The sequence below is a fragment of the Myiozetetes cayanensis genome, unplaced genomic scaffold (genome assembly GCF_022539395.1).
Source record: "Myiozetetes cayanensis isolate MyiCay16 unplaced genomic scaffold, myiCay2020 scf3, whole genome shotgun sequence".
Lineage (NCBI taxonomy): Eukaryota > Metazoa > Chordata > Aves > Passeriformes > Tyrannidae > Myiozetetes > Myiozetetes cayanensis.
Genome location: NW_026087521.1, coordinates 45272633 through 45299019, shown reverse-complemented (window position 1 = coordinate 45299019; position 26387 = coordinate 45272633). Strand labels below are relative to the sequence as shown.

The 26387-nt window shown below is 43.2% G+C and overlaps 1 protein-coding gene across 2 annotated transcripts in view; it reads left to right on the top strand.

Moving 5' to 3' along the window:
• The first annotated feature begins 406 nt into the window (after positions 1–406).
• The window catches only part of TMCC3 (transmembrane and coiled-coil domain family 3), a 152331-nt gene continuing 126350 nt past the window's right edge, over positions 407–26387 (top strand). Inside the window, exon 1 of one of the 2 annotated variants that reach the window (XM_050325409.1) lies at positions 407–506. In XM_050325409.1, the coding sequence (XP_050181366.1) occupies positions 444–506 (63 nt within the window). In that variant the 5' untranslated portion in view covers positions 407–443. Of the gene's footprint in view, positions 507–13709; positions 13823–26387 lie in introns of those variants that run through there. The other variant, XM_050325410.1, reaches the window with a different exon arrangement.

Below are 26387 nucleotides of genomic sequence, written 5' to 3'. Positions count from 1 at the left end.
TTTCCCTTGTTGTTTTTTGTGATTTTCCACCCTCTGCAATTTCTCCTCAGTCTTTTCAGAACGAGGATTACCTACCATACCAATCTTGTATACAAAGTGCGACAGTCATCTTTCTCCTCCTGTTTACTCAATTCCCCCCATGAGTTACAACAAGGAGTCAAGGACAAACTGGACATTTTTGTTTGTTTGCTGCAGGTTTGCACAGGGATCTTGCTTCAGATCGCCCTGAAGGCAGTGGGTGAACAGGTCCATCCAAGAAGCTTGGCTGTAATTTGGCACCTGGCAGCAGCCCTGGGCTCCTCCAGCTCCAGTGCTGAGTGCTGCTCACCCCGTGCTCCAGATCTAACTTGTACCACACCATTCCCTTTGCACCCATGTCCTGCTGGGGGCAGGTCCAGCTCCACTCTCAGACACCACCCTCCGCTTGAGAGCTGCCAAATTACATGTTAGCAAACACTGAGAGGAAGGACAAGATGGGACCTATACTTGAAATATATATGGAAGAGGTAAGTAAGAATATATTCATGGGAACTGTTGTTCCTAAACCACTTAGCAAGGGCTTTTCTGACATGGTATATTGCTGACTTTTTATCAGGTTTCACACAGTACATAATTAATCCCCTTGCAATCACCCAGGTGTATTGCATCTCCACGGTTACCTGTACAAACCTGTAATCTGAAATGGTGAAATAAGATTAATTTGGCAAATCTCAAAAAATCACAACAATTGACACTCTGTGCCTACCATTCATTCTCAGAGTCCTGTCACCCCCTGTTGTCTCTCCCAGAATGGTTTTTCCACACTCCCTGTCACTGCTAGGGGATATTTCTCTTAGTCAAGTCACTTTAAATTTTATATACTAGCACAGCATAAGTATCCTTTCAGTTTCCTGAAATTCCCTCAGTACCTTCAAAGTCAAGGTCAGTGAAAAAGAATCCTCGGCAAACTATTCTATCACTCCTGGGGTTTGCAGGCATCTAAACATGCCAGATTATCCTACATACTCGTGTACATCCTACACATCTTCCTCAGTTCATGACATAGATCAAATTCCCTCTAATTGATATGAATGATAAGAATCCCATTTAAAAAAAAAAAAATTAAGCTGTTCTGTATTATTAGCACTTTCATCATCCAGTTCTGAACCATCTACTCTCCTGAGATGCTTGGCTGTCTGTGTACTTCTGTACCAGTGTGCAAATCTCCTCAGTAGGAGCTGTGTGACCTTTATGGTGAGAGGACTAAGTGCTTGCATACCTCATTCTTCCAGTCAGGGGAGCCTGTGAACTGGGAATCTGTTCTCTCAGAGGTGTAACAAGGCTGATTGCCTGTGTTGGGAAGGACAGGCCATGGACCAGCATTTGTTCACCACCCCTCTCTGATGACTGTTCATATTTCAGCTCAGGATAACCTGCTCCCAGGCTAATACCGGCTTTACAATGATTGGTGACTCACACACAAGTGCTTTTTATTGAGGTAGGTATAGTCAGGGGACTGTTAAGGAAAGGTGGAAACTCCTACTCTGCTCTTAGTCTCCTGTTGTTCCCAGTTTTCTCCACTAATACAGACTCAAGAGCTATACTGGGACTGCATTCCCTGATCATCAGGGATGCTGACTGTCACCCTGATCACCATCAGTTTAAAATCATACAGACAAATGGGAAATTAGAATTAAAATGAAATAAAATCAAAGCCAGGAATCTCATTAGGTTCTGCTTCCTGTGACTTTTCCTGTGATGTCAGGTTTCATTGAAAAAGAGGAGGATTTTCCTCTTGCATATGTTTTGTGCTAATTTTTTTAATGTGTTTACTTCTGACTGACATCAGAGAAACTTCAGGGGGTTGCAGGTCTATTTTTTTCCTGCTTTGCAAGGCTGTAGGGAAGCCAGCATGTAGGAAACAGCTAACGTTAAAAATATACCTTGTTTATATATTTTTAGAGAAAAATTACCCTGCAAATGGCTTGCTGACTGATAGGGGAATGTGTGCACTCCTTTCAGAGGCTGGACCAGGGCTGAAAACCCCGGTGGGTTGCTCCAGGCAGCCGCTGAGCAAGCCATAACATGGTGCCATCATAAAAGTGCCAGGGTGTCTTTGCACCAGCTGTAGCTGCACATTAATTTACCGTTTGGTGGCTCTAAAAACACAGTAGTTTATAGTTGCTTGTCAAAATCCACAACTGCATTGAAATGTCATGTTATGTACATCTTCCCTGATGTGTTAGGCCTAACTTCTTTGGTGGCAGAAGCTTTATTTTGATTCTGTCACTCGTGATTCAGACTGTCATTCAGACATTTCTAAAGGAAACCAAATTGCACTGCCCCTATTTCTGACTGTGATAACTGTTATACATCAGGACTTTTATCAACACCAGTGTTTCCTCAATAATTGTCTTCCTAATGTCTGAGCCCCACAGGGAATTTGGCACCACTATAATGCAGTTTTTTGCTCTGAAGATAGGATGTGTGGTGCTAACCATTTAACAGAGAACAAGGGTATGGTGCCAAGCAGAAAGCAAAAGGTACAGACAGCAGGGGTATTCAAGTTCCTACAAGTTTTGTATATACTGACACCTGGGTAAGGGAGAAAGAATGAATTAATACCTCACCAGGGGATGAGCTGCTTCCGTTGAGCTCCACAATCACTCATGCTGCCTGTCCTGTCCCTGCCCATCGGCCTACGTGTCCCAGCTGGCCAGTTGGAATGGGGTGTGAGCCAGCAGAGGGGGGGCAGGCAGTGAGCACTGCAAGCAGCAGAGAAGTCAGGGTGTGTGGAGGAAATAGGACGTGTGATGGGGTCATGGGAGGAAAAAGCTAGAGCTGTTTTGGTGGGTGCAGACAGCCATGGGGGCTTCCCCAGTTCCAACTCTTGTGCAACCGTGTTTGTATTTACCTACGTTTAACAGCTGACCTTTTGAAAATAATAAACCAAACCATGAGGCAAAATGTTGCCTCATCATTTGAATTCTCCATGCTCAAGAGAGTGCACATTTTTTTTCAAAACAGAAAGAAATGGCCTTCTAGGGCTTGACTGAATGCCACTGCAGTAGGCACATGGCCTTTCCCTGCCCTTCTCCTGCCAGCATACAAGTGCTGAATCAGTTTAGTGCATGCTGCCACAGAGGATTTGTATTTATGTTTATTCAAAACAAGAAATCATTCTTTGTTGTGTAGAGTACCTGCTAAAAACAACAACAACAAAATCCTATGTTAAGACACATTATTTATTGAACTTATGGTTCCAGCATTTGATTTACAATTCAACAGCCAAAATAGATAACAACGACCTCTGTGATGGGAATCGATTTCCATATGGTGGGTTATATGGAGCAGTAAACATTATGGTACTTGGTTAATTCAACGCAGCCATCCATGACTTTCCATTTTGCTCTGCATAGCCCATATACTACTCACAGCATATCCTGTTAACAGATAGGAAAATGACAGCTAAATGAAACTCATCTTTTTAGTATCTCACTTTTGAGTGCGCTGGCTTTCAGTCTTCGATCTGGTCACAGTTTACATTAGAGAGCTTTAAATGGAGATTATCTTGACGAAAGCCTTTTTACGTCTGAGAGATTCCAATTTTGTATTGAAATACCAGATGTCACCCTGAGATTTCATATATTCTTTCATTCTATTCGATGACAGACAAACTGCTTGATTTGACACTGTGCACTGAAGTTATATTTTTTCCATGTTGTGTGCTAAAGATCACTTTAAAAATCTGTCAGTATATGCCTGACACCTTTATTTCTACTTGGTAATCAAGCAGCCTATCTTGTCTAAATGGCTCTGGAAGATGTCATCTTTGCCAGATTTTTGCTGTATACTCCTATTACTCCTAGTGTTTAAAATAGTCTTTGTTCTGGAAGAAGGGAACTGGCTCCAGTTATTGGCTGTGGGAGGATTATTGAGTGCAGTGGATATTCTTGCTACTTAAGTAAATTTACCTAATTTGTCATAAAAGGACTCTGCCATAGGCAAAGTAGAGGTAAACAACTTGTCAGTATTGGAGCGAGGCACTGAGTGTCTTATGTGTGAGTAGTCACCAAAAGGAACACAAACTGGGAAAAGCAGAGCAATCTCCATTTGTTCTGAATGCCATTTTCTCGAGTCTTTACTGTTATCAAAAGTAGGTCATTATTATGATTTTGAAGTGCCCCATGTTGTGTCATATTTATGGTTCGGTGTGGATTTATGCTGTATCAGAGTTAGCCAACTCTGGGAAAGGCTGGGCTTATTTTTACAGCAGCTGGGGCAAGAATAACTATGTGAGGAGCAGGTAAAGGCAAATGCAAACATATTTTTTTATCCTTCTTTAGAAAATCTACAGGCTTGAACCGGAACAGCAGTTACTGAAATTGCTACCAACGTAGCTCGGTTTGCTGAGTTCAGTGAAGTTACATATATGTCTTAAGTGGCCATGATTCCATGAAAACGTTGGAGGGGAACATAAGTTCTGGCTAAGTTTCTTTAGCCACAGGAAAATGTATTTCCATTTATTCTGCTCTGCTCTATGTGGCTGCTATTTTTTTCCTTTCAATAGGTTTCTGCTCCTTGAGCTTACTCATGCATCAAAATACATGCTTATGTGGTTCCCTTGGTCTATATTTGCTTTAATAATAACTGCTGGATACTGGTATTACAGCTCTTGCTATTATAAGTTTGATCTCATGACTAGAGGATTATTTTGAAATAACGACATTGAATGAATATGTTTGCTACTATTGTCTTTTCTGTGGGAAGTTATCTTTCTAGTATCAACTCTCCTACATTCCAGTTTAGTTCTTTTACTGAGAGCTATCTATCTAGTCTTCTCTGTCAATTTGTTGTTTAAAATGTATGAAAATAACAACACTGAAGCCGGCTATTAAGCCAGTCTTTTCATATTTGTCTTTCCTGCTAACAGACTCGAAGTACAGGTTTTATATGCAATGCGCAGCTTGTTTAGCAAAGCTGAACTCTTCTCAAGTGAAAATATCTCCATATAAAATTTTCAGCTCCCCTGCAACAGCCTATGGAGGCAGAAAACACAGTTTCATAATCTTTACTGGCCTGAAGCATTTGATTCCTGACTACTAGGCAATTTGTTAACTCATCTAATTCAAATATGCAAAAGGATGAGTAAGCAATAAACCATTTCAAATCAATCCATCTGGCAGTAGGTAAAATAGCTATAATGAACAGCATGTTTAGAGAGCATGTTTCCTACTCAGTCTAGTCATTTGCAGGATTCAGGCCATGGATGTCACAAGTTGTCTAAGAAGCATTAGATGCGAGGAGATGACTGAATGTGAAAGGGGAGTTTGAGGATAATTAATGATGATGGATGTTTACTGTTTATGCACACTTCATTAGCTAAGTCAATCTGGCTAGTGCTCCTGGGACTTCTCTGCTTTCCCTGCTGCTTGCTGATGGCCATTTGCTCTGAGTTCATAGGTGAGTGAACACAAACATATGTTTTCAGTTGTATGATTTGTTTTATGACAATGTTGTGGTTTAAGCCCAGTTGGCGAGTGAGCCCCACTCAGCCACTCGCTCACTCACCCCACAGTGAGATGGGGGAGAGAATCAGAAAGTTAAAAGGTAGAAAACTCATGGGTTGAGATAAAGACAGTTTAATAGGTGAAGCAAAAGCTGGGCACAAAAGCAAAGCAGAAAAAGGAATTGAATCAGTGCTTCCCATGAGCAGGCAGGTGTACTGCCATCTCCAGGAGAGCAGGGCTCCATCACACAAAACAGTTATTGGGAAGATTAATGACATCCCCCCCTCTTCCTCCTTCTTCCCCCAGACTGATATACTGAGCATGATGCCATATGGTATGGAATATCCCTTTGGTCAGTGGTGTCAGCTGTCCTGGCTGTATCCCCTCCCAAATCCTTGTGCATGCTCAGACTCCTCACTAGTGGGGTGGTATGAGAAGCAGAAAAGGCCTTGATGCTGTGTGAGCACTGATCAATAACTGCTAAAGTGTCCCTGTGCTATCAACACTGTTCCCAGCACAAATCCAAAATACAACCCCATACTAGCTACTACAGAGAAAATTAACTCTATTCCAGACAAAACCAGCACAGATGACTGAGGAATGCATGAGGCATCTGATTTGGAGCTGTTAGAACTTGCCATGTTCTTCGGTATATAAGCTGGAAAGAATATATTGTAGTATTTCCCTCTTCTGCAGGCAAAGACACAATCTATTGAGCTTCTGTTTTAAATATGGCAATTTTATTCCGACTGGAGATACTCTAGATCCTAAGTTCATTCCCAACATGAGAAGCTTTTTTTTTGCCTCAGCCAATGCTATTGGCATAATGTCTCGGGATTACAAATCTGGATCAGCATCATGGGTTAATAAATAATAGCAGGATTTGGCTTTGCATGAGTAAAATTGTTAGGCAAATCAGTAGTAACAGCAAGAGCACTCAGTAGCTGTATGAAAAGCAAAAACATGAAATGCTTTTCAATGATCTTGAACGCAACAGCTAAATCCACAGCAAGCTAGAAGTTACACCACAGTTGTGGGAGCATATTGTTTAGCAAGGATGATCCAATTCTTTTGCTTTGTGAATGACAAATAACACTAAATTTTTTACAGTTACAATCAAATTCCTCATGTAAATACATGTGGAAGCATTCATACAGGCAGGAACAGGAACAACATCATGTACCTCAAGAATTTCTAGGAACAAAGGACCCTCTAAGTATGTATTTTGTAAGTGTATCTCTTTTTTGCTGGGTGACACTTTCCAGGAAATAGTAACAAGGACAGTTCTGGGCAGGATTCACTCAGGTTGCTTAGTGTAGATGAAAATTGCAGATAGCAAGAGAGCTGAAAATGTTACAATAAGATGCAATATTGCAAATGATAAAACAACCCCCCTTAATAAATTCAGATTGCTGGTGAACCACTTGCCATTGTCATCAAGGCATCTCTGCAGGTGAGACCAGACAACCAGTATGCATAAGCAGGAACTGATGCAGCATGTTTACCACAGGAGCATCTCAGCAGTAAAACTGTTTTAAAGATGTGTTCCCACTTCCTTCCAAACTTGTCTGTGCCCCATATGTTTTTTTCTTTACTTACGCAGCAGGTATTACAGCAGCTGAACAAATTCAGTATAAGAACTGAACTGAGAAAACACTCCAAGGATAGGTACAATGGTAACAATATGTTGTGCTGGTAATGGAAGTACTTATATAGAAATAGTTGTCCTTGAAACCAATATTCACTACCAAATAAGGCTTCCTTATTGTATCTATATTTTTTTAATAGATAAATAATTTTTTAATAGCTACAATAGCAAGTTCTCATACTCTGAATTGGAGTAACTGAGTGAAAAACTGTGATGGGTAGAAAAGGCCTCCGGGTCTTCTTCCATGCTTATTTTGAAACACGCCCCTTTTCCTTTCTAAGGTGCTGTGATTCACATACTGCAGTACTGGGCACCACCTCAAATCAACGGAGAATACAAGTCAAGTAGCAGCCCTGCTTGGCCCACTGTATTCTGAGCACTCCAGTGTTCAAAGCCTTCCTCAAGTCAGATTTCTTAATAGGCATTCACTCAAACTTTGTTTTCAAAACTCATCCACTTCTCTGGCTGTATATGTTGTATGCATGAACAAAGTCATGCATCTCTGGTAGGATTTGCACTTTTCACAGTACCAGAAGATCTTAATACGTCAGCAGAATGGACTGAGCCTAGAACCTGCCCTCTCGTTTGGAGTTAGCACCACATCTGCCAACATCCTGCCTCGCATGAGAAACTTTGAGGCCTTACCATAACATAGACTGTCGCAATTTTACTGCTTTAAATCTTGCTGTTGAAACACGTTCAGTTGGTTTTCAAAAAATTTGGTTAAATAATGCTTATATTAGACTTGAATGTAGGCTGATCTGAAATTCAATAATTTATGTCACTATAATTTTCTATGTTCCTGTAAGAACCACAAGCCACAGATCATTCTACATTCAGTGTGAAGAAAACAGCTGGGTTCATGCCCACATTTTATTTTGTATTTGTGCATATAGTATTTCTGTCATGGGCCTTGTGAGCAGACAGCTACTTCCTTTCTTCTGTGGACTGTCTCATAGCTTTAAATTGACAGCTTCTGGGGGAGAGAGACAGCATTTGACATGTGTACAGAATCCAAGACTGATAAGGGTATGCTTTCATTCATTATGATAACTAAGAAGGAGTGAAGATTGACAGTTCAATCACTCATTAATAAAGACTGACTTTATTCCCATTCATGAAAGTGCTGTCAGATTCTAAAACATTTAAAAAAGGATAATATTATTATTATTATTGAAGTTTCATTTAGTACTTTCCCCTCATGTAACAAAAAATCTTCATCAATAAACAGAATTTTAATTAGTCTGAAAACTACCCCAAAATACTTCTCTCTTTCCATTTTTGGAGGTTTTTTATTGTTGGGAAATACCTCTTCTGCTTACAGACTCTCAAGAGACAGGACTTTAATGCTCACTGTAGTTTAACAGGTTGCTAAACCTCAGCAGAACCACAGGACTAATACACCACTCTAGACAAGAGAGGATCAAACTAGGTTATGTTACTTTTAATTTGCCTTGGATTCAGGTCTCTGGCTCACATTGACTGAATTAAAACATTAATGACAGAGATTAATGACAAAGTCCACTGTGAAGGACTTGGCAGAGCAGAGTCAAGCCTTGTCTCATTGGTCACTGAGGGAAGTCAATGTTGACAGCAGCTTAGCGCCTTTCGCAGGCTACCAAGATGTAACTTGTGTGAGAGCAGCCTGGACACCTCTGTGGTGGGATGGGCAGTACCAGCTCATGGAAAAGAAAATCCCAACACAAGCCAAGTCTTAAAATGCACGCAGGGTAAAGAAGGCAATCACACAATCATGTAAAGTCTTTTCCTCTGTTAAAATTATTCCTCTTCCAGTTCTCTTGGAGACCTCTTCACGCTTTCTCTCCCAAAGCAAGATTTAGATTTGATCAGTTTCACAACCATTTCTTTCCTTGATTTCACTGTCAAATGGGATTGATTTGTCAGTTTGTCTTACTGTCTGTTCATGTTCTACAGTAAGATGCCAATCTCCCATTCCTAAGAAGCGTACAGGGTTTTTTTGGCAGTGAGTGAATTGCATTTTTTCATGGTTTGGCTGTAAAAATAATTGTTCTCATTCTTGTGTTGACTGATTAGGTGAAGGGCAGATACAGACAATCTCGTTATTGAAAAAAAGCCCACCTCTTTCTTCAGCTGATTGGGTGGAGAGAAGATTTTGTTCCCATAGCAACATTTTGCATCCAAACCTGCAGAAATGAGGCTGGCTAGAGGCATTTCAAATATGCTGCATTTAAAGAGCGGGTTATGCTCTACAATGTGTTGTCATTTTTGCATCTGACAGAATTATTCAGTAAACATCAGAGAAAGAAAAAGAAAAATCTTTGCATCTCCATATGTGAAACTGGAGCCTGCTGATGCTGGGTGTGCTACAGAGCATGGCTTGAACTGCCCTTGTAGAATGCTCTGTTCTATCAGTTGTCTGAACAGACACCACAACTTTAAGTAAAAACCAGTCCAAAGATCGGATGTCACTTTTGTAGAAGTTCTTTTGCTACCTTCAGTGGAGACAACACCACTAAACATGATGTTTGGAGGGAACTGGCTAGTAGGCTGAGGAAGAGTAAAACCCATGCGGGAAGTTGTACATCAGAGGAGTGGAGCAGCACTAGGGGAGGAGCTGTCGGATTCGCGCAGAAGCGGCAGATAGGATGAAGGAAAAAGCTCTTTCCTAATACAAGGAGGTGCTGAAGGAAGACACCACTGCATAAAGAATGGAGGATGCAAGTAATTTATCTTTTGTGTTTTTTCACCTTGTAAAGGTTGATCATGTAGTTGCAGGGGTAATTTTTATGGGAATTGGACTTCAGTGACAGAGGGTTGAGTCAAGGAATGTATCTCACTTCAGGACTTTGGTTCATTTGTGAAAAACTGGGAAACAAGGACAGAGCAGAAGAAATTTGTAGTAGTCTTTAAGGTAGACGATACAAACCGGCCCTGCCTCTTTGGCTGCCATCCAGTGGTGTGTCTCCAGACAGACCCTCTCGGTCAGCATAAGTCTTGTTCAGGCAGAACTGGAACATGCCACGTATTTATCCAAGATTTCACTTTGGGAGACACGTAGCTTGGTGAGACAGTACATGTGTCAGAAGCACAGTGGTCTGGTCTAGGAAAAAATGATGAATTCATCCAGGAGGACAGAAATGCCAAGAAAATGCACACATAGAGTCATTGTTAGAATATTTTAAGAATTATATATTATATTATTATATAGTGATATTTTAACAGGAAATTGAGTTACCTTTTCTATCTGTTTGCCTTTGGGCACTGATAAACAAAGTAATGATATTAAGAATAACAAAAAGTTGGTGTTATTGGCGAATACTTTAGTGGGAACAAGTTTAGAGCATTGTAGTGTGGCACCATTCAGCTGGCAACATAAAACTGTAAAACGACCCAAATATAAAAAGGCAGTAAATTGTTACCTAAAGCTTTTTGCAGGGAAGGAAATAGGAACAGATTGATTTCAGAAGTTTTGTGGAAGGAACACAACTCATGCCAAAAAATATGAATGAAAGTCAGAGGAAATATGAAGCAGGTGTGATCATGTTGAATGCAGGTTGCTCTTCAGTTATCCAGGCTTCTGAGCTAACCAGCATGGGCTGGAATTCCCACCTATCGTGTTCTGATAAAGTAGCATTATTGCATGTGGCTAAAGGTCTTTGAAGATGAGCAGACTAACATGGCTTTGTCAAAACAAGCCTGGAAATAACTGTATAATACTTGTCAGTCATAATTTTTATTAGAGGGTTTTTGGAGGAGGAAATATGTTTTTGTACAAGGTGTGTTCCTGGAGATCGTGGATCATTCCCACCAAATCATGCATTTCTTCATGTCCAGACTTGCTCTGAAGGTGTCTGGTATTGAACAAGCATGGTAAGAGGGCTAAAATGTAAGAAAGAAGGGGCACACAGAGTGATGTAAGAGGGAGTGTACTGAGGAGGAACATAGAGGGAACTTTATGGCTCCAGAGGGGTAGAAGAAAGGGTGGGTGCCAAGAGCCCTGCAAAGTCATAACAATTGATGAAAATCACAAACCCCTTCCCCCCCTCCCTTCCATAGTGATGGGATAAAAGAGTGGAAACACAAGCAATCATGATGCCCTGAAATGATGTTATCTCAGACAAGACAAGACAAATCAGCAAATTTAATTATTTGCTGCTGTTTGGCCAGATGGCCTGGATTTGAATCAAAAATCCCTGCCCACCACATTTCTCGATAGGTCTGGATTCCAAACCTTTCATCTACCTTAAAATGATTATGTTTTCAACATAAAGTGACGTACTTAAACTTTTATAGCTCCAGAAAAAAATGCAGAAGTCAACAGTGCAAGAGGGAGGCAGCAGTATTCCTTCTGTTACAAGAAAGCAAATGAAAAGCATGCGCTGAGGTGAGTTATCTAATACAGCTTTGGACATCAGGATCTATCTCCAGGGCAAATGATTCAGCCCTGCATTCTGAGAAGACAAAAGCTCTGGCCTTGAGATGGGAACCAGATTTCCACAACCTGTTGTGAGAGATCCCAAGGCGGCTGTTCCATGAAAAAACTCATTCAGTTGCTGACCTTAGCTAGTTTCTGGCTCATCAGGAAATGAAACCTGTTCCAAGGTATTGAACCCTCCTAATGGATAAAAAGCCAAGGTACCAAGCACTGAAGTTTGGAGTACTGTAAGAACCCCATACCTGTAATATAAGCATTGCAACACCTGAATATCAGGATTCCAACTCTGTTTTAATCACACTCAAAGAATTTCTTCAGAAAATAAGGTATTGCAGAGCACATATATTTTCGTGAATGTAATTACAGAGAAAACAAGCCAAATACCCAGAGAAGATTCCCATATATCTATGGTCTAGGATTATTGCTGATGTTCTTGTTCTTCATTATTATCCCATTTCACTTAAACTAGTAATTGTATGAAGCTTACACAATCAAACCTCACGCAAGCAGGACACGTGCACTTAAGTGAGAAATGTCTGGAAGAAAGGAAAGCCATTTGAGAGTCTGTCACAGCCGGGGTGACAGCAGGTGCATTGGGAAGGATGTGTCTCTCAGCATTTTACACTGGACAGTGGACAAGAAGAGTCAATGACTATAGCAGACAGTATTCCTGGAAACACTACTGGTTTCTATGTGTAGTCATCTACAGTGACTGGAAATACCATACCTGTAATACAGAAATTTTGACAAAATGATGGGTTCCTCATTTTCAAGAGAAAGAGAAGAGGCAACCTGAGCAAGCAAATAGAAGCACAACTGAAGTCTGTATAATCAGACCTGAGAGAGCAGAAGTAATGAACAACCAGAATCATGAGACATAAATTAAAATGCTAATTGGAGTCCAGCAAATCTGAGCCCAATAGCTGTCAGTGACCACCTCTTAACCATAACCAACATAAAAAAAAAAAAGTCATACAGGTTCCACTCAAGTGAGCCCCCCCTCCATTTTAGCACCTTAACTCAACATTGCACTGAGTGACACCTTATACCAAAAGATCAAAAGCAACAGCATTTGACTCAGCATCACAAAATAGATGGTCAAAATTTGATGGCTGACTACTGTGGTGTGGCTCCCTCCTCTTCATGAAGTTGGTATTGACCTGCCAGCTAATATTCTGTTGCTTCAGCTAAACTGCTCCTGCCAAACTAAGTCCAAATGTAAATGGGATGACAGTTTACTCAACTACTTTGTCTGCTTTTTACTTACTAACTAGCTTGCTAGAAATTATTTTACCATGGGTTGCTATACGCTTGCAGGACTGAAGTTTCACGTAAAAATACTTGAAGAATGTACCAGGACACAGGGAAAACTTAAAATAATGGGTTGCCCTAAGATAAGCCACATCCTTCAGACTCTGAAATGTGTGGTCCTCTCCTCCCAAGACACAGAGCAACCTGCTGCTCCGTTGTCCGTGTTCAGCTGCCGGGCACACAGGCTCACCCTGGGGGTGTGTGTGCAGATGGAACGTGCCACGATTCTCCTCCACACACCGGACAGCAGGAGCCCTGGGTTCTCGCATTTAACATTAATACAGAAGGCACGTTATAATTAGCGATAAATACTTTTCAGATCGGATTCTATTTTAACTTGAGAACAGCTTGTCGCTCTGACGGTGTACTACAGCTTTCAGAAAAAGTAAATTGCTGCTGGAATAGGTGTAATTTGCTTCGGGTGGGACTAGCTTCGTTACGGGAAGCTGGAGCACCGTGCTCACGCACAGAGCACCAAAGCAGCGTGGTCCAAGCGCCTTCCCACGGTCGGATCCGGCCGGGGCGACGGAGCTATCCAGCTCGGCTTCTCCTGGCTCCCCAGGGGAAGCAGCCCTAGCCCTGCCCTGCCCTGCTCTGGCCCGGACAGGCCAGCGCTGGGCAGCGACCGCCGCTTCCCGCGGGGGGCTCCCCACAGTGCTCGGGGCGCCCACGCGCCGTCACCGGGAGCCGCCCGGAGCCAGGTGCCCGCTCCCCGGCTGTCTCCTCGGGCACAGCTGCCCCGATCGCGGGCAGCGGGGCCGGGCGGGGGCCGCGGCCGGGGAAGGGGAAAGGGCCGGGCGGCGGGGGCGGGTGGGCCCAGCCCCCCCGGCCGCGCTGCCTCGTGGCGGGCGCGGCTCTTGCGCCGCCGCTCAGTGCGGGCAGGCGGGCGGCGCGCGGAGGGGCCGCCGCGCCGTGAGGGGCGGGAGAGGCGAGCGCTGCCCCAGCATGCTGCGGAAGGTAAGCACCGCCAGCGCGGGGCCAGGGGCCGCCGCCAGCGCCCGGGAGCCGCCCGGGGGAGGCCAGGCTGGGCGTGGAGCGCGGGCAGCGGCGGGCGTGCCGGGGCCCCGCCAGGGGGCGCCGCGGCGCCGAGCGGCCCCCGCAGGGCAGTTGCGCGGGTCGGGGCAGGCGGGGCGGGCGCGGTGCGAGGGGAGCGCCGGGGCCGGGCAAACTTTGCCTTCCCGGGCGGGCCGCCCTCTGGCCGAAGCTGCCGTGGATGCCGGCGGCCGAGAGCCGGGGCGCGGGGGGTCCCCGCAGGCCGCCGCCGCTGGGTGCGAAGGCGGCTGCGGCGGCGCGGGGCGGGAGCCGGAGCCGCCCGGGGCTGCGGGCGGGAGCACCGGCCGTGCGGCGGGGCGGGCGGCCAGGGCTCCCCCTGCCGCTATTGTTCCCTGCACGGCGGCGGACGATCCCGTGGCTGCGAGATCTCGGGCACGGAGAGACTCGTGCCAAGGGAACAGCTCCATCCACACGAGGCAGGGGCGCCGGTGCTGCCGTGAGCAGGCGAACGGAAGGCTCTCATGACTGGTGAAGGCACTGCTTAAAAGGTGTAGAGGAATGGCCTGAAGGTCTGAGCTGAGGGCAGCGTGGCTACGCAATAGTTCCAGACCCCACTTTGGAGCTGTAGCCGAGGGCTGTTACAGTCAGTAAGGATCCTTTCCCTGGCAATCCATTTCCAATCACAATTTTCACTGCTCCTTCCAAAAGGCAAGCTTTCCCTCTAGGTGCACCTTGGCTGCATGCTGAAACTGGCTGTAACAGGAAAGCGCCAGTGTAGAAGGCACGTTATCAAAAGAGCTGCTCAGGCATCTTGTCCCACTGTTGTTCCTGTCTTGCTCCCTTTTTGTGATCTTTCCAAATTTTGTTGTTATATCCTTAGGCCCCTTAGCCTAAGTGTGTGATAGCTCAGATAACTGGAGTTGCAAGACATCTCTCAAAATTCATAATAAAATGCATGGGAAATCTCTACCCTTGCTGCGTGGTGGACGAGGTCGTTGAGCCTGGAGTCCTCAGAGCTTTTGAGCCACTGATCTGGGCTCCGACGGCTGTGCTTGGTTTGGCGGAGCCTGAGCAACACAGAATAAACAAAATGATTTAAGATTTTTCTTTGTTCTGGGGAGGAACCCTTCACTTAGCTGGACTTAGCCTGATATTGCTAATACCTTTTACAGATATCCCAGAGCAGTATTTTACATGTACTGTTAATTATTATGTGCTTATTATACAATTTGGACAAGCTGGTTAAGAGAAAGTGATTAATTTTATCCTCTCATTGTGAATAATGTGGAACAAACGCTTTATTTGAATTTTACCTTCTTTCACTGCTCATCATACTCCATTTACAAGGAGTGGGAGTGTGGTGATGGTCAAGATTTGAAATTAAGAGTTTATTGAAGGGCAAAATGACCTTGGGGATTGTGAATACAAGGTATTTGAGCCTTGTTTCTTTCTCATGCCTAATTCTGGGGCTGCTTAGGGGCTGAATTGGGGCTTGAGGGCTGGCTTACACTGGCAGCCTATTTTGTGCTGCACGTTCATGAGCCAGCCATTGCACACTGACCTCTGTCTGAATTAATGGGCCTCTTGTGCTAAATTCCTCTGCTGCACACAAGAATTAGAGCAGTGCCAAGAGAAGTTAAGCTAACTTTAGCTTAAAATTGATAAGGTGTTTACCTAAAAATTACAGATTACAAATCTTAGCACTAATGAAGGCTACATGACAAATCATCTGAGAAAGGAAATCTTTTAGCAAATAGAGCAAGAAATAAAAAGAAACACAATTGCAGCCCTCACTTTGAGTCAGGAGTGCTCCAGTCCTACTTTAGGCATCCCACTGGACAGCCTTCTGCACTGAATTCATAGATCAGGTCCTTAGCATGTCTTGGAAAAACAGTAGTCATGGGGTCAACCAACAGTTAAAATTAATTTCATGTCATGGCTCTCTAGGGTGGAGTATGAAACCTCAGCATTGATTGCTTTGTCTCCTCATTATTCTCTGCTGTTACAGAGGATTTTCTAGCATTTCTGTCTTAGGAGCTCCTTTTTTGCTTTTTATTTGTTAGGAAGGGAAGATAAAACAGGGAGAAACCCCTGGTCTTCTGTTATTCTCCATGTCATGTGATTTTTATGGCCAACAAGAAGAAGCTTAACATTTGAGACCCCTCTGATTTGCTGTCCGTAAATGCAGTTTACACTTCAGTGACTAATAAATAAATAACAAATAAATAAATAAATAAAGCTGGAGAGGACTGGGCCACTGGGATAAAAAGCTCAAGCTCTTGTGATGGGTCAAAATGGTTAAATCTACACTTTCCATTTGGATCAAATTTTACAGTGCCATCTGCACTCATAAATAAGCAATAAGTAAAAGAGTTGGTTTGGATGTCTCATAAACATAATAAAAACCTGGGATTTGTTGCTAGAGATGTAAAATAATGTTCTTGTACTTTCTGTTGGAGGTGTACTGAATTTCAACTCTAATGTACAGAAACTGGACCTGTGAGGATGGGTGGAATCAGTGAAATGTTAGAGCCCTGGGGGAGCTGCTGTTGAGTTGTGTGTTTGAGGTGGGCTTTCCGTGAGCTGAGCCCTTGGCTCCTCAGGTGAGCCGATCTCTCCGAGGAACCTGCCTGCTCCCCATGCCTCAGTCACTGAAAGGGGATGAAATCCTTCAGGTGCTGGTGACCTGAATCCAGCAGTCGTATGCAGAGGCTGGCAGTCCTGTGGTTTCAAGAGTGACACAGTGATGCTCTGTGCAACCTCCTCTGCACTTTTGTGCATCAGTGCAGAAGCACATCTTAGACAGACAATCCTCCTTGTGTTCCTCAGGTCCCTGCTGTAGTCCATGGAGGAAAGCAGAGCAGTTCAGGGTAAGTGAGATCTGGTGCTGTATGCATCAGGGCTGTGCAGTATGGCAGAGAGACCACCACAGACAGGGAAGGATGGGCAGTAGCAGTGCTCTACTAGCCTGCTGCTTTTGGGATTCTCTGCTGAGCCTGGAGCCTAGCTCAGCAGCTCTTACTGAGTGCCTGCCTCTGCCTACCGCCCTTTTTGGCCCCTCCAGCTATGTGTTCTTCACAAAGGGAGAGCTTTCTGAAGTCGTCTGAGTACTAGTTGGGTCAATGATTACTAATTATGCTAACACCATATTTAAGATGCTTTGTATGAGTTTCATCCTTCCAGAGTCCCACCCTTTCTTGTCTCTACACACTCTTTTCAGACTTCAGAAACATGATGGCTGTGTCTGCGGAGCCTCGTGGCCACCACTGCTTGTCCTCACTCTTCAAGCCATTCAAAATAGTTTGAGAGAACATAGGCATTTCCAAATACTTTCTTGCATGTAAGAACACCGTTGTGTAGTATCTAGGTGCTGCACCTGGATGTGTAGCTAACACCAGCTGAGGTTGGTTCACTTGATTTCATTCCACGGGAAAGATCTGATTCTTTTTCTTCCATATGCCCCCTTCTTTTCACTCAGTCTTGTATTAGTAAGAAAATACTAATGCATGTATATAAGCAGGAAAAAAATCCCTAAAGTTGTTTTCTTATTTTTTCATACCTCCTCCTTCCTGATCATTCAAATAAAATAGATTGGCGTTGTAGTTAATGGAAAAAAGCTGTCTATTAGACATTGCAGGAATGCAGTTACAGAGAGGACAGACTACCTTTCCAGGTAACGGATTGAAAGCCAATTCTCCAAACCTCAGCAATCTCATCTCTTTGGACTTGTTTTTCTCAGCTTCTCTTGCCAGATGACCTACCTGTTTTAACTGGCTGTATTAGGAGCTAATTTATTTGGTGTCAGCAATCTTTCACCAGATCACTGAAGTACATATTAGATATAAATTCCCATTTGTGTTTGTTTTTATTATCTTTTTGAATACCAGCTCTGTGTACTGTGTTAATTTTCACTAGGGTAAACAAATTCACATGTCAAATACTGCTGTGTTATTTCTTCAGGCAAGATGTACCAACACTTGGAAATTAATGAAAATCAAATGTATCAGCAAGAAATTAGTATTTAGGGACAACAAAAAGAAGAAATTAGTTTGAGCAGAATATACTGAAAATCCAGGCTGAGTTAAACAAAGTGTGTACTGAAGATGAAATTGTGTGCTACTTCTATTTTTATTATAGATCACTTAATGCTCTTAGGTGGGTTTTGGCTCTGATGCTCAGTAATCAGTAACTACTCTTACAAGTACTAATGGTTAGGGAAAGGAAACAGCCTGGCTTGTTAATGTTCTGTTTAATTCCTAAGGTAGCGAGGAGGGACAAATATACCTTGACAGGTATAGGACAGTGCTGCATCTTGCTATAAAATTTACTCACCAGGTGCCAGGTGTTTGAGCAGAATGGGCAAAACTGCATATCCTGGGACAGTTTGGGCTGATGGGAGTGAGTGTCACCATAGCTCTTTTGGGAAAAAATATGTGCCCCTTTGGTATCTTTAGTTGCTCAGATTGTCTTCAAATAGTATATAACACCATCAGTCAAAGACTGAATTTCAGGGTTGGGATAATAATGAGATTTTCAGCTGTTTAAGAGGCTCTACTGTTTTGACTACCCTCAGGGAATATAAACTGTGTTAGCAGTTAAATCCATGACAACAGATAACTTACTTATGCATTAGCTTTAGCTGAGTTAACAGACAGTCAGTGTAACTGGCTAAGACACAGGCCATGCTGGCATGAGGAAACACTGAATAAATCCTTGCTCCAAACACGCCAGAGCAGATGTTCAAACAGGGGTCTCTGGCATTCAGGAGAAACAGGATAGACAGGCAGACAGACAGCTGGAGATTTCTTCTACACTGGGGCAGGCTGTGACTGGGGTGGGTTTAAGTGGATTTTACTGAGTTTGTAGTGAATTTAGGTACTTGCAGGTGTTTAAGCACCTGAAAGATCACATGATGTGCAGTTGAGGATTTCAGTGGGACATGAGCTTTGGTTTTGAAGGACTGAAGAGGATTTCCTGCCTTTAACTCAAGCACTCCTATTTGCTAAGGAGTTGATCTTTCCTATCACTGCTTCTACTGTTTTTTATGTGATTCAACCAATTAGCAGTAGGATCCATCTCTGCCAACAATGTCTATGATGGAAATATGGACCAAAATTTTCCAGTGCTTGAAAAGGCTTGGAAGTAGCAAGAGTAGAAAGGGGACCAAGGCAGTGAAGCTGAGACTTCAGGCTCAATGGTGATGTGTGCTGTGGCAGGCAATAGATGATGGAAGGTTAATTCATTTTGGTCAGCAGTGTAAACTAGGATGTTTAAAAGATAAGGTGGAATTTTTGCAGTTTTGTGGGTCTTAAGTTGGAAGTGTCATTGTGGTATAAAGAAATGTCAATGGGATTTCTCAAATATATCTACCATCTACTTAAAATCTTTGTCCTAAAATTTATTTTCTTGAGATTCTAGAGTACAATTCTTTTGAGGTTGGACAATAAGGAATTAAAGTGTAATGGAAAGTCGGTGAGGTTTATATTTGGAAGTCCCTGGGTTCACTTTCCAAAATGGCATTTAAATGGCTGATGTGCTTTCAACTGTCTTTCTTACTGGTCATAGTTTTATATGCCACCTCTGTTGGTAAGCAGAGAGGAGAACAAGGCATAAGTGACATGGGGAGGAAGAATCAGAGAGTGACTAATTATTCATTGTTCCAAGAACTGGGGCCAGATGAAACCATCAGGCCCCCCAGGTTCAGGGCAGAAGGATGGGCTCCTCATTTAGCTGTGAGGTTCCTGGCCTTCCTGGCCACTGGGTGTTGGGGAGAGCATGGGAGAGTTTCCATGGATTCAAATTCAAGGAGAATACTTGTAAAGTCCCTGAGGACAAAATTAACACTGCTGGCTCAGAAAGCCCTTGACCTGCAGATCTCCAGCAGCTGGAAAGTATTCTGGGGAGCAGCATTACGTGATTATTCTAATCATGGAAGTCTTCCCAAGGCATCCACTGTTGGTCACTGTTCCAGCCAAGATACAGGCATGGATTTAGTGTGAGCCAGTGTGTTCCTTACAGTCCAGCAATGCAAAACTGAGCTTTGTTTTCTGCTGAGGTTGCTTGTGAGATATTGAACCTGTTAGAGTCGTACCATTGATTAAGCAGGTCAGCTGAGAAATGTTTTATGAGTATATTGTCTCAGCGAATGTGTGCATAATTTAAGATTGAAACAGTGAGAAAATAAATGGAGGAAGATTAGGATCTCTTAAACATGTTGGCTTCACTGAACTAAAACCAGAAGGATTTTTTAAAAGTAATTTGTTGTGGTCATGATTCCCATTCAGGGTGGTGGTAGGTCAGAATGGCTGGTTGCACATTTCTCAAAAGCTTGCCCATGCCAGGAGGAACATTTCCCTCTCCTCTTGTTCTGAGGCGGGACAAAGCACATTCTAGCACAAAAGACGTAAAGAAGGGCCAATTAGCAGCTTTTTCTCTATATGTTCCCCACTGCTGGAATGTTGTCCTAGTAAGAAGACAATGAAATCTTAATTTAAAAATACATAAGTGAAAAAAATAGATGTTGGGAAAAAAGGCAGAGATGAGCTGATTGAAAAGTAAGTAAGTAGAACTGCCAAAAATCTTTGATACTCTCCAGTTGTAAAGTAAAAAATGGCTAGGGCTTACCTTTTCTGCCCTACTATGGCATCTGTGCATACCCTGACAGATCTCATGTGGCTTCAGGACCTATCAGATCAGGACACTAGCCCTTTGGTCACTGTTTTCCTGCTTCTGAGCAATTGATCTTAAGCCATTGTATTTAATGTAGTGGAACCTGACCTTGAATGCCAGAAACCATCATAAAAGGAAATGCCTCACTGGCCCATATTATTTTCATCAAAGCTTTTTTTTTTTTTTTATTAATTAAAAAATGAGGTTTTGAATTAAAACAAACAAAGCCAAGAAAATGTATTTCTGATGAAAATATTGATTTTCCCATGAAGAACTAACCTCTAGTTGAAAAGAAGTGGCTTAAAGCTATTTATTATCTTTATTTTTGTAAAGTAGTTAGTATTTACATCTGGGTTTGGTGTTTTTTGTTTGTGTTATTGTTCATCTTCATCTCATAGAATTAGTCATACCAGAAATTGAATTTACCAGTTTTCTAGTAGTTCTCCATTCTTCTCAGTTGCTTTAAAAACTGTTCTATGTTTTCTTTGTCTTTTCCAGCTTATCTCTGGGCAGATGAATAAACACAATTTTTAATGCATTTCAATTGTCCTTTTGTCAAGATATATTTTCAGGTAGCACAATTATTTACAACTCCATTAGCTGTTTAAAAAGGACATATTCCCCAGTGGCAAACCTTTGGTACTGGCCCAATGAGAGCTAGTGAACGTGAATGGATGTATGATAAATGTTGAGTTGCTCAGAAATAAAGGGGAATTTTTCTCCCCCCCCTTTTTTTTTTTTTTCTTTTTATGTATAAGTCTGAAGTGATATAATTTCCACTGCTTTTTACCATTTTGATTCAGTCTGTTTGGGTCTTCCTGAGAGATAGAGCCTGTATCAGGAACAGCATGACCAGCAGGACTAGGAAAGTAATTGTCCCCCTGTACTCAGCACTAGTGAGGCCACGCCTCGAGTGCTGTGTCCAGTTCTGTGCCCTCACCAAAGCAAGACATGGAGGAGCTGGAGCGTGTCTGGAGAAGGACAGTGGAGCTGGTGAAGGGTCTAGAGAGTAAGTCATATGAGGAGCAGCTGAGGGAGCTGGGGGTGTTTAGCTTGGAGAAAAACAGGCTCACAGGGGACCTCATCACTCTCTACAACTACCTGAGAGGATGCTGTAGCCAGGTGAGGGTTGGTCTCTTCTCCCAGGCAACCAGCAGCAGGACAGGAGGAAGTGGGCTGAAACCATACCAGAGGAGGTTCAGGTTGGACATCATGAGAAATTCTCCAAAAGGTTTCTCAGGCATTGGAGTGGGCTGCCCAGGGAAGTGTTGGAGTCGCCATCCTTGGAGGTGTTCAAGAAACAACTGGACATGGCACTTAGTGATATAGTTTAGTTGGTGGTATAGTTTAGTTGGCATGGTGGTGTTCAATCAAGGGTTGGACTCAGTGATCTGTCACCTCCCCTCTCCTCCCAAGCTGTGCTAGTTGTACAGACTTGGGATGGTTTCGCAGAAAACGGCTTCCATCTGACCTTTAGTCAGAAAGAATTAGGACAGCGTTTCTAAGATTTTTGCTATTTGCATGAGCTCTCAGCAAAGGTGTAACTGTGCCCAGCCTTGCAACCAGGAAGCTGTGTCCAGTCTCCTGCTGCTGCCAGGCTAGTGTGTTCCCATCCTCTGATGTTCCCTTCCCAAGCATCCAGTCACTGAGGATGCTTGTTTGAACTGGTGGGAAAGCTCAGGTAGACCTTGTTGTTTTTCTGAACTGCTCTGCAACACAAAACTTTTCAGAGAGGGCTGCATTGAAAGCTGCCTTCAGTGCCACTCACTGCTGCCAGGCCAGCTACTGGTCTGGGCAAACTGGGCTTTTGTGGCTTGCAGAACACCTGCACAGGAGGGTAGCTGAGCAGAGAGACTCCCTGGATGAGGGAAAGGAACAGAAAAAAGTTCCTTCTGCAGGGTAATAAGTGTTACATTACATGAGTAAAGTTTGATTTTTTTTAATTACTGTGGAAAAGTGTAGCCAGAACTTTCTAGACTGTATTCCTGAGTGTTATCGTTGCAGAAACTATGTAGACTGAGTTGAAGGTATAGACAATAAAATGTCCCTGGCCTTGGGTGATAATAGAAGCCACCGTTTCCTGACAGTTATTTGTCATTCCTTCTTTTAATGTGTGATCCAAGAGGGTATTTTTTATCCAAGGGTAGTTTTTAACTTAGCCCTACAACAGGTGACTTGTTTTAACTACTGTTTTCAGATCCTGAAAAGCAGGAGTGCAACTTTAACAAGCAAGAATGTATACATACACAATATTTTGGTAATTCATGCATGTTGAGAGAAAAATAGCATTTATATCCTAATACCCTGGTGTACCAGTTCTAGGGTTGGGAGTGAGGAGTCAAGACCTTTGTACTTGGTGCCTCTGCTGCCTGACTCTACAGAGATTGAGTTGTTGAAGAAAAAGACAGTTACTTTTATGCAGTATTACAGAAATACAGCAGTGGTGAAAAATAAAGGAATCTCAAGTGGATAGTAGTGGATAGTAATCTAATTTAAATCCCTGTGCAAGTTAAGTTAATGTATTCTCGGCATGGTGCCTGGAGTAGGATGGAGGGGAAGGAATGGGAAGGCATGAATCAGCTCTGATGTTTTGCAAGATCCTGCCTTCTAGTTCAATATTGTCTTGTTTTCTTTGCCTATATTTATTCCTGACAGGTGGTGACGGAATGTTTTCATTAAAGAAAAGCATCCTAGAATCACAGAAATCATATAAAGTCTCCTGTGGCAAACTAGTGTTCAGACTTAGAAGTGGCTGTACTCTCTTTGCCAGATCTTTAAAGATCAGAAATCCCTCGTAGCCACATTCAGGTTGAGCCTTGTCCCTGCACAGCCCTGACCCAGCGGTTGCTCTGACCCTGGGTGGGCTCGGGATAGTGCCAGCATGCCTCCTGACCTACTTTTTCACTGCTTGATGTTGAATTACAGATCAGCTGTGACATTCTTTCACTAGAACCTCTCAGGTAAGGGCACATTTTTAGAACTACTGTCAAGTGAAGCTAAGCTGGTGCTTTGACAAGCTGAGCATAGGAAACACTGCTTTAACAATGCTGCTGTAAGAAAGCCACAGGTTATTAGCACTTAGAAAGGGTGCTTGTGTCTCCTTTGTACATGGCTGGTGGAGCCAGAGTAGATCCCAAGGCTCAGGGTACAAACACATGAAGTTTGAATCTCGACCATTCGGGTGGGGTAGCTGTGCCTCACCTCATATGTCCTAGAGAGCTGGTTGCTCGAGTTTGTTGGCACCTGCCCTGCCTGCTCTGGTTTCCCAGTTGTGGTTCCCCAGTGAACTTGGATGAGAATGTGGGTCACTGTCAGACTGTGGCACTGTGGGGACAGAGGAGAAATGACTGCATGTGAGAAGTCAACCAGAGAGCTCCCGTTTCCAGCTTCAGAGCCAGGGTCTGTGTGTAGACCAGGTCTCCATGTGTGCGGTGGGATGGGGAGAGGAAGAGGAGCTGCCTGATGAACCAAGTGCTGATGTCATTAGCCTTGGCAAAGCCAAGCACACTGGAGGTGGCTTTTGAATGCTGGTTCTGGTGTGCTGATCTACCACTTCCAGAATAGCCTGCCTTTAACAAAGTGCCCAGGTATTCAGGCTGGGTTTACTGTTCTCTGTGATAACTATATTTAGACAGAATATAAATTTAGAAATGGAAGACACAAATCACTAAATCAGAGGGAACCATGGCCTTGAATCAAATAAGGAAAAAGTAATACTTCCCCAAGCTAAATAATAATCGGTTCATTTGTTCCTTCCTTCTGGAGCCCATTTTGATTTCATAAGCACATTTTCCTCCTTGTCTCTGCCTCTGTAGGGATTTTTGAATTACATGTGTGTTCTCAGTATTTTTACTGTGCCTGAGATCAGCACTGTTAACTTTACTTATCTGAGTGGTTCAGTTCCCTGGACCTATATGATGGTCAACTTTGGCTGGTCCACAGTGACAGATTTTGGCAAACAGCTTTAGATATGCTAATGAGGAGGGTGGAAGAGGAGAGATACGACAGGGCTAAATGTTCATTAAAAACCCCTTACCTTGATATACCTTGTTGCTTGTAGGACTTCTCATCTTCACAGTGCTTTTAAGCATTAACGAATCCTCATGACACCACTGTGAAGTGATGTAAATATGTGTTGTCACTACAGTACATGGGAGGGCAAGAGATAAGATTTCCTTGTGTAAAGCTTGCCAAAGAAGCCAAGGGGAAAACCAGTAGTTTTAAATGACTGTTTTATCTAAGGCAACTGGAAATTGGCTTTCTAAATTGCTGTGTTGTAAAAGCATACACTTGTGTAGGCACATGCATCAGTGCTCTCTTGAATAAAGAAATGTTTCTTAACTAGTGCTTGGGAAACCAGTGCCGCTTTGAAATAGCTGAATGATTCTGCAGGGAAAAGCTGTGAGGTTTTTGTATCTGTCACTGAGCTTACTAAGGTTTTTTCATAGCATGTTTGGAGCAATTTCAGATTTTCTCATGTGATTTCTCCTTCCCCATAAATCAGTTTGAAAAGAAGCATGGAGGAGAGGGAAAGGGACAGCACCTTCAGAACATGTGAGGAGTGGTCCTTGGGTCCCTGGACAGTAGGTGGGAGGAGAGAGCAGCTGAAGGAGGTGGTTTGTGTCTGAGGATGTCTGACAGAGCTGTAGCGTGAACCTTCAGCCATTGGAGGAAGCATTGCTGGGACCTTCAGGGGCTCTTCTGCTAGTTCAGCTGGAGCATCCTTGCCTGGTCTCTGTAGGTCCTGGGCTTTGCTGCTCCTACTGCCTGTTATTGTCACACTTGTAGCCAAAGCCATTTCAGTGTAATTCCACCCTTGCTGTATCCACCTCCTCCCATCTGTATTTGTTCTTTGCTCCTAGCAGCTCCTTGGCAACCTGCCGCATGAGATATCATCTGCAGCCTCACTTAGAGAATTACAGTGCTCTGACCTCCTCTGTTGCACACTACTTCTGCTTCATAGGGCTTAATCCTGCAAAGAGCTAAACTCAACTTCAACTAGGCACTCATAGTGGAAACTGCCTTCTCACATGTGGATTTATGGTTAGGAGCAGTGCATGCGGAAGTACATTGACCGCTACAGGGTAGAAATCAGGATGATGAATTAAATTTTTCAAGGGAAGTCTGTAAACTAATTCCAGCTGTATAAAATAATTTTCTCTTTTGAGGGGAAGATCTTCTTTCATGACTAAAAAGCTAAGGTAAAAATTAAAACCTATTCAAGATTATTGATACAAACATTGTAATGTATTTTTTTAAAGGTAACACTAATGCTTTCAAATCTGTTGTCACTGAACATAATTCAAGATTTTTATACATATATACATAGTACAAATCTAGAGATGCATTGGGAGTAGTACTTAGGTATAGTGAAGAACTAGGACACAGATAATTAAGTTTCTGATCAAATTAAGTATCTGCATATTGAAATATCCATGAAACAACCCATCTGAGGCATTTTAAATGGCATCAAACTCACTAGCTGTATCCCTGCTGATTCTGGTGCACGTTGTTACCCACCTTCTATGAGCTCTGCAGCCCGACACTGTGACTTGTTCAAAGAAAGGCTGACTGGTTAGTTTGCTCACAATAACATGGTTTCAGAAGCTGTAAAGGCCATTTTTTCTGTACCTTGGGTAGCTTCATGATAACCTCTGTATTTCTGTGAGCACTTCCCTTTCTGCTCTCCTTCCAAAGGAAGCGCTCCCACAGATGTTGCCTCCCACAGTCGATCATATTGCTCCTCTTCAGATCCATCCACCAGTGCCACGTCCTTTCAGAATTACTGCCAGGTTCTATGATTCTGGCTCCTTTAGTTCCAGTCCCTCTCTCCTGCTATGTGATGTTTGTGTAGCTCTTC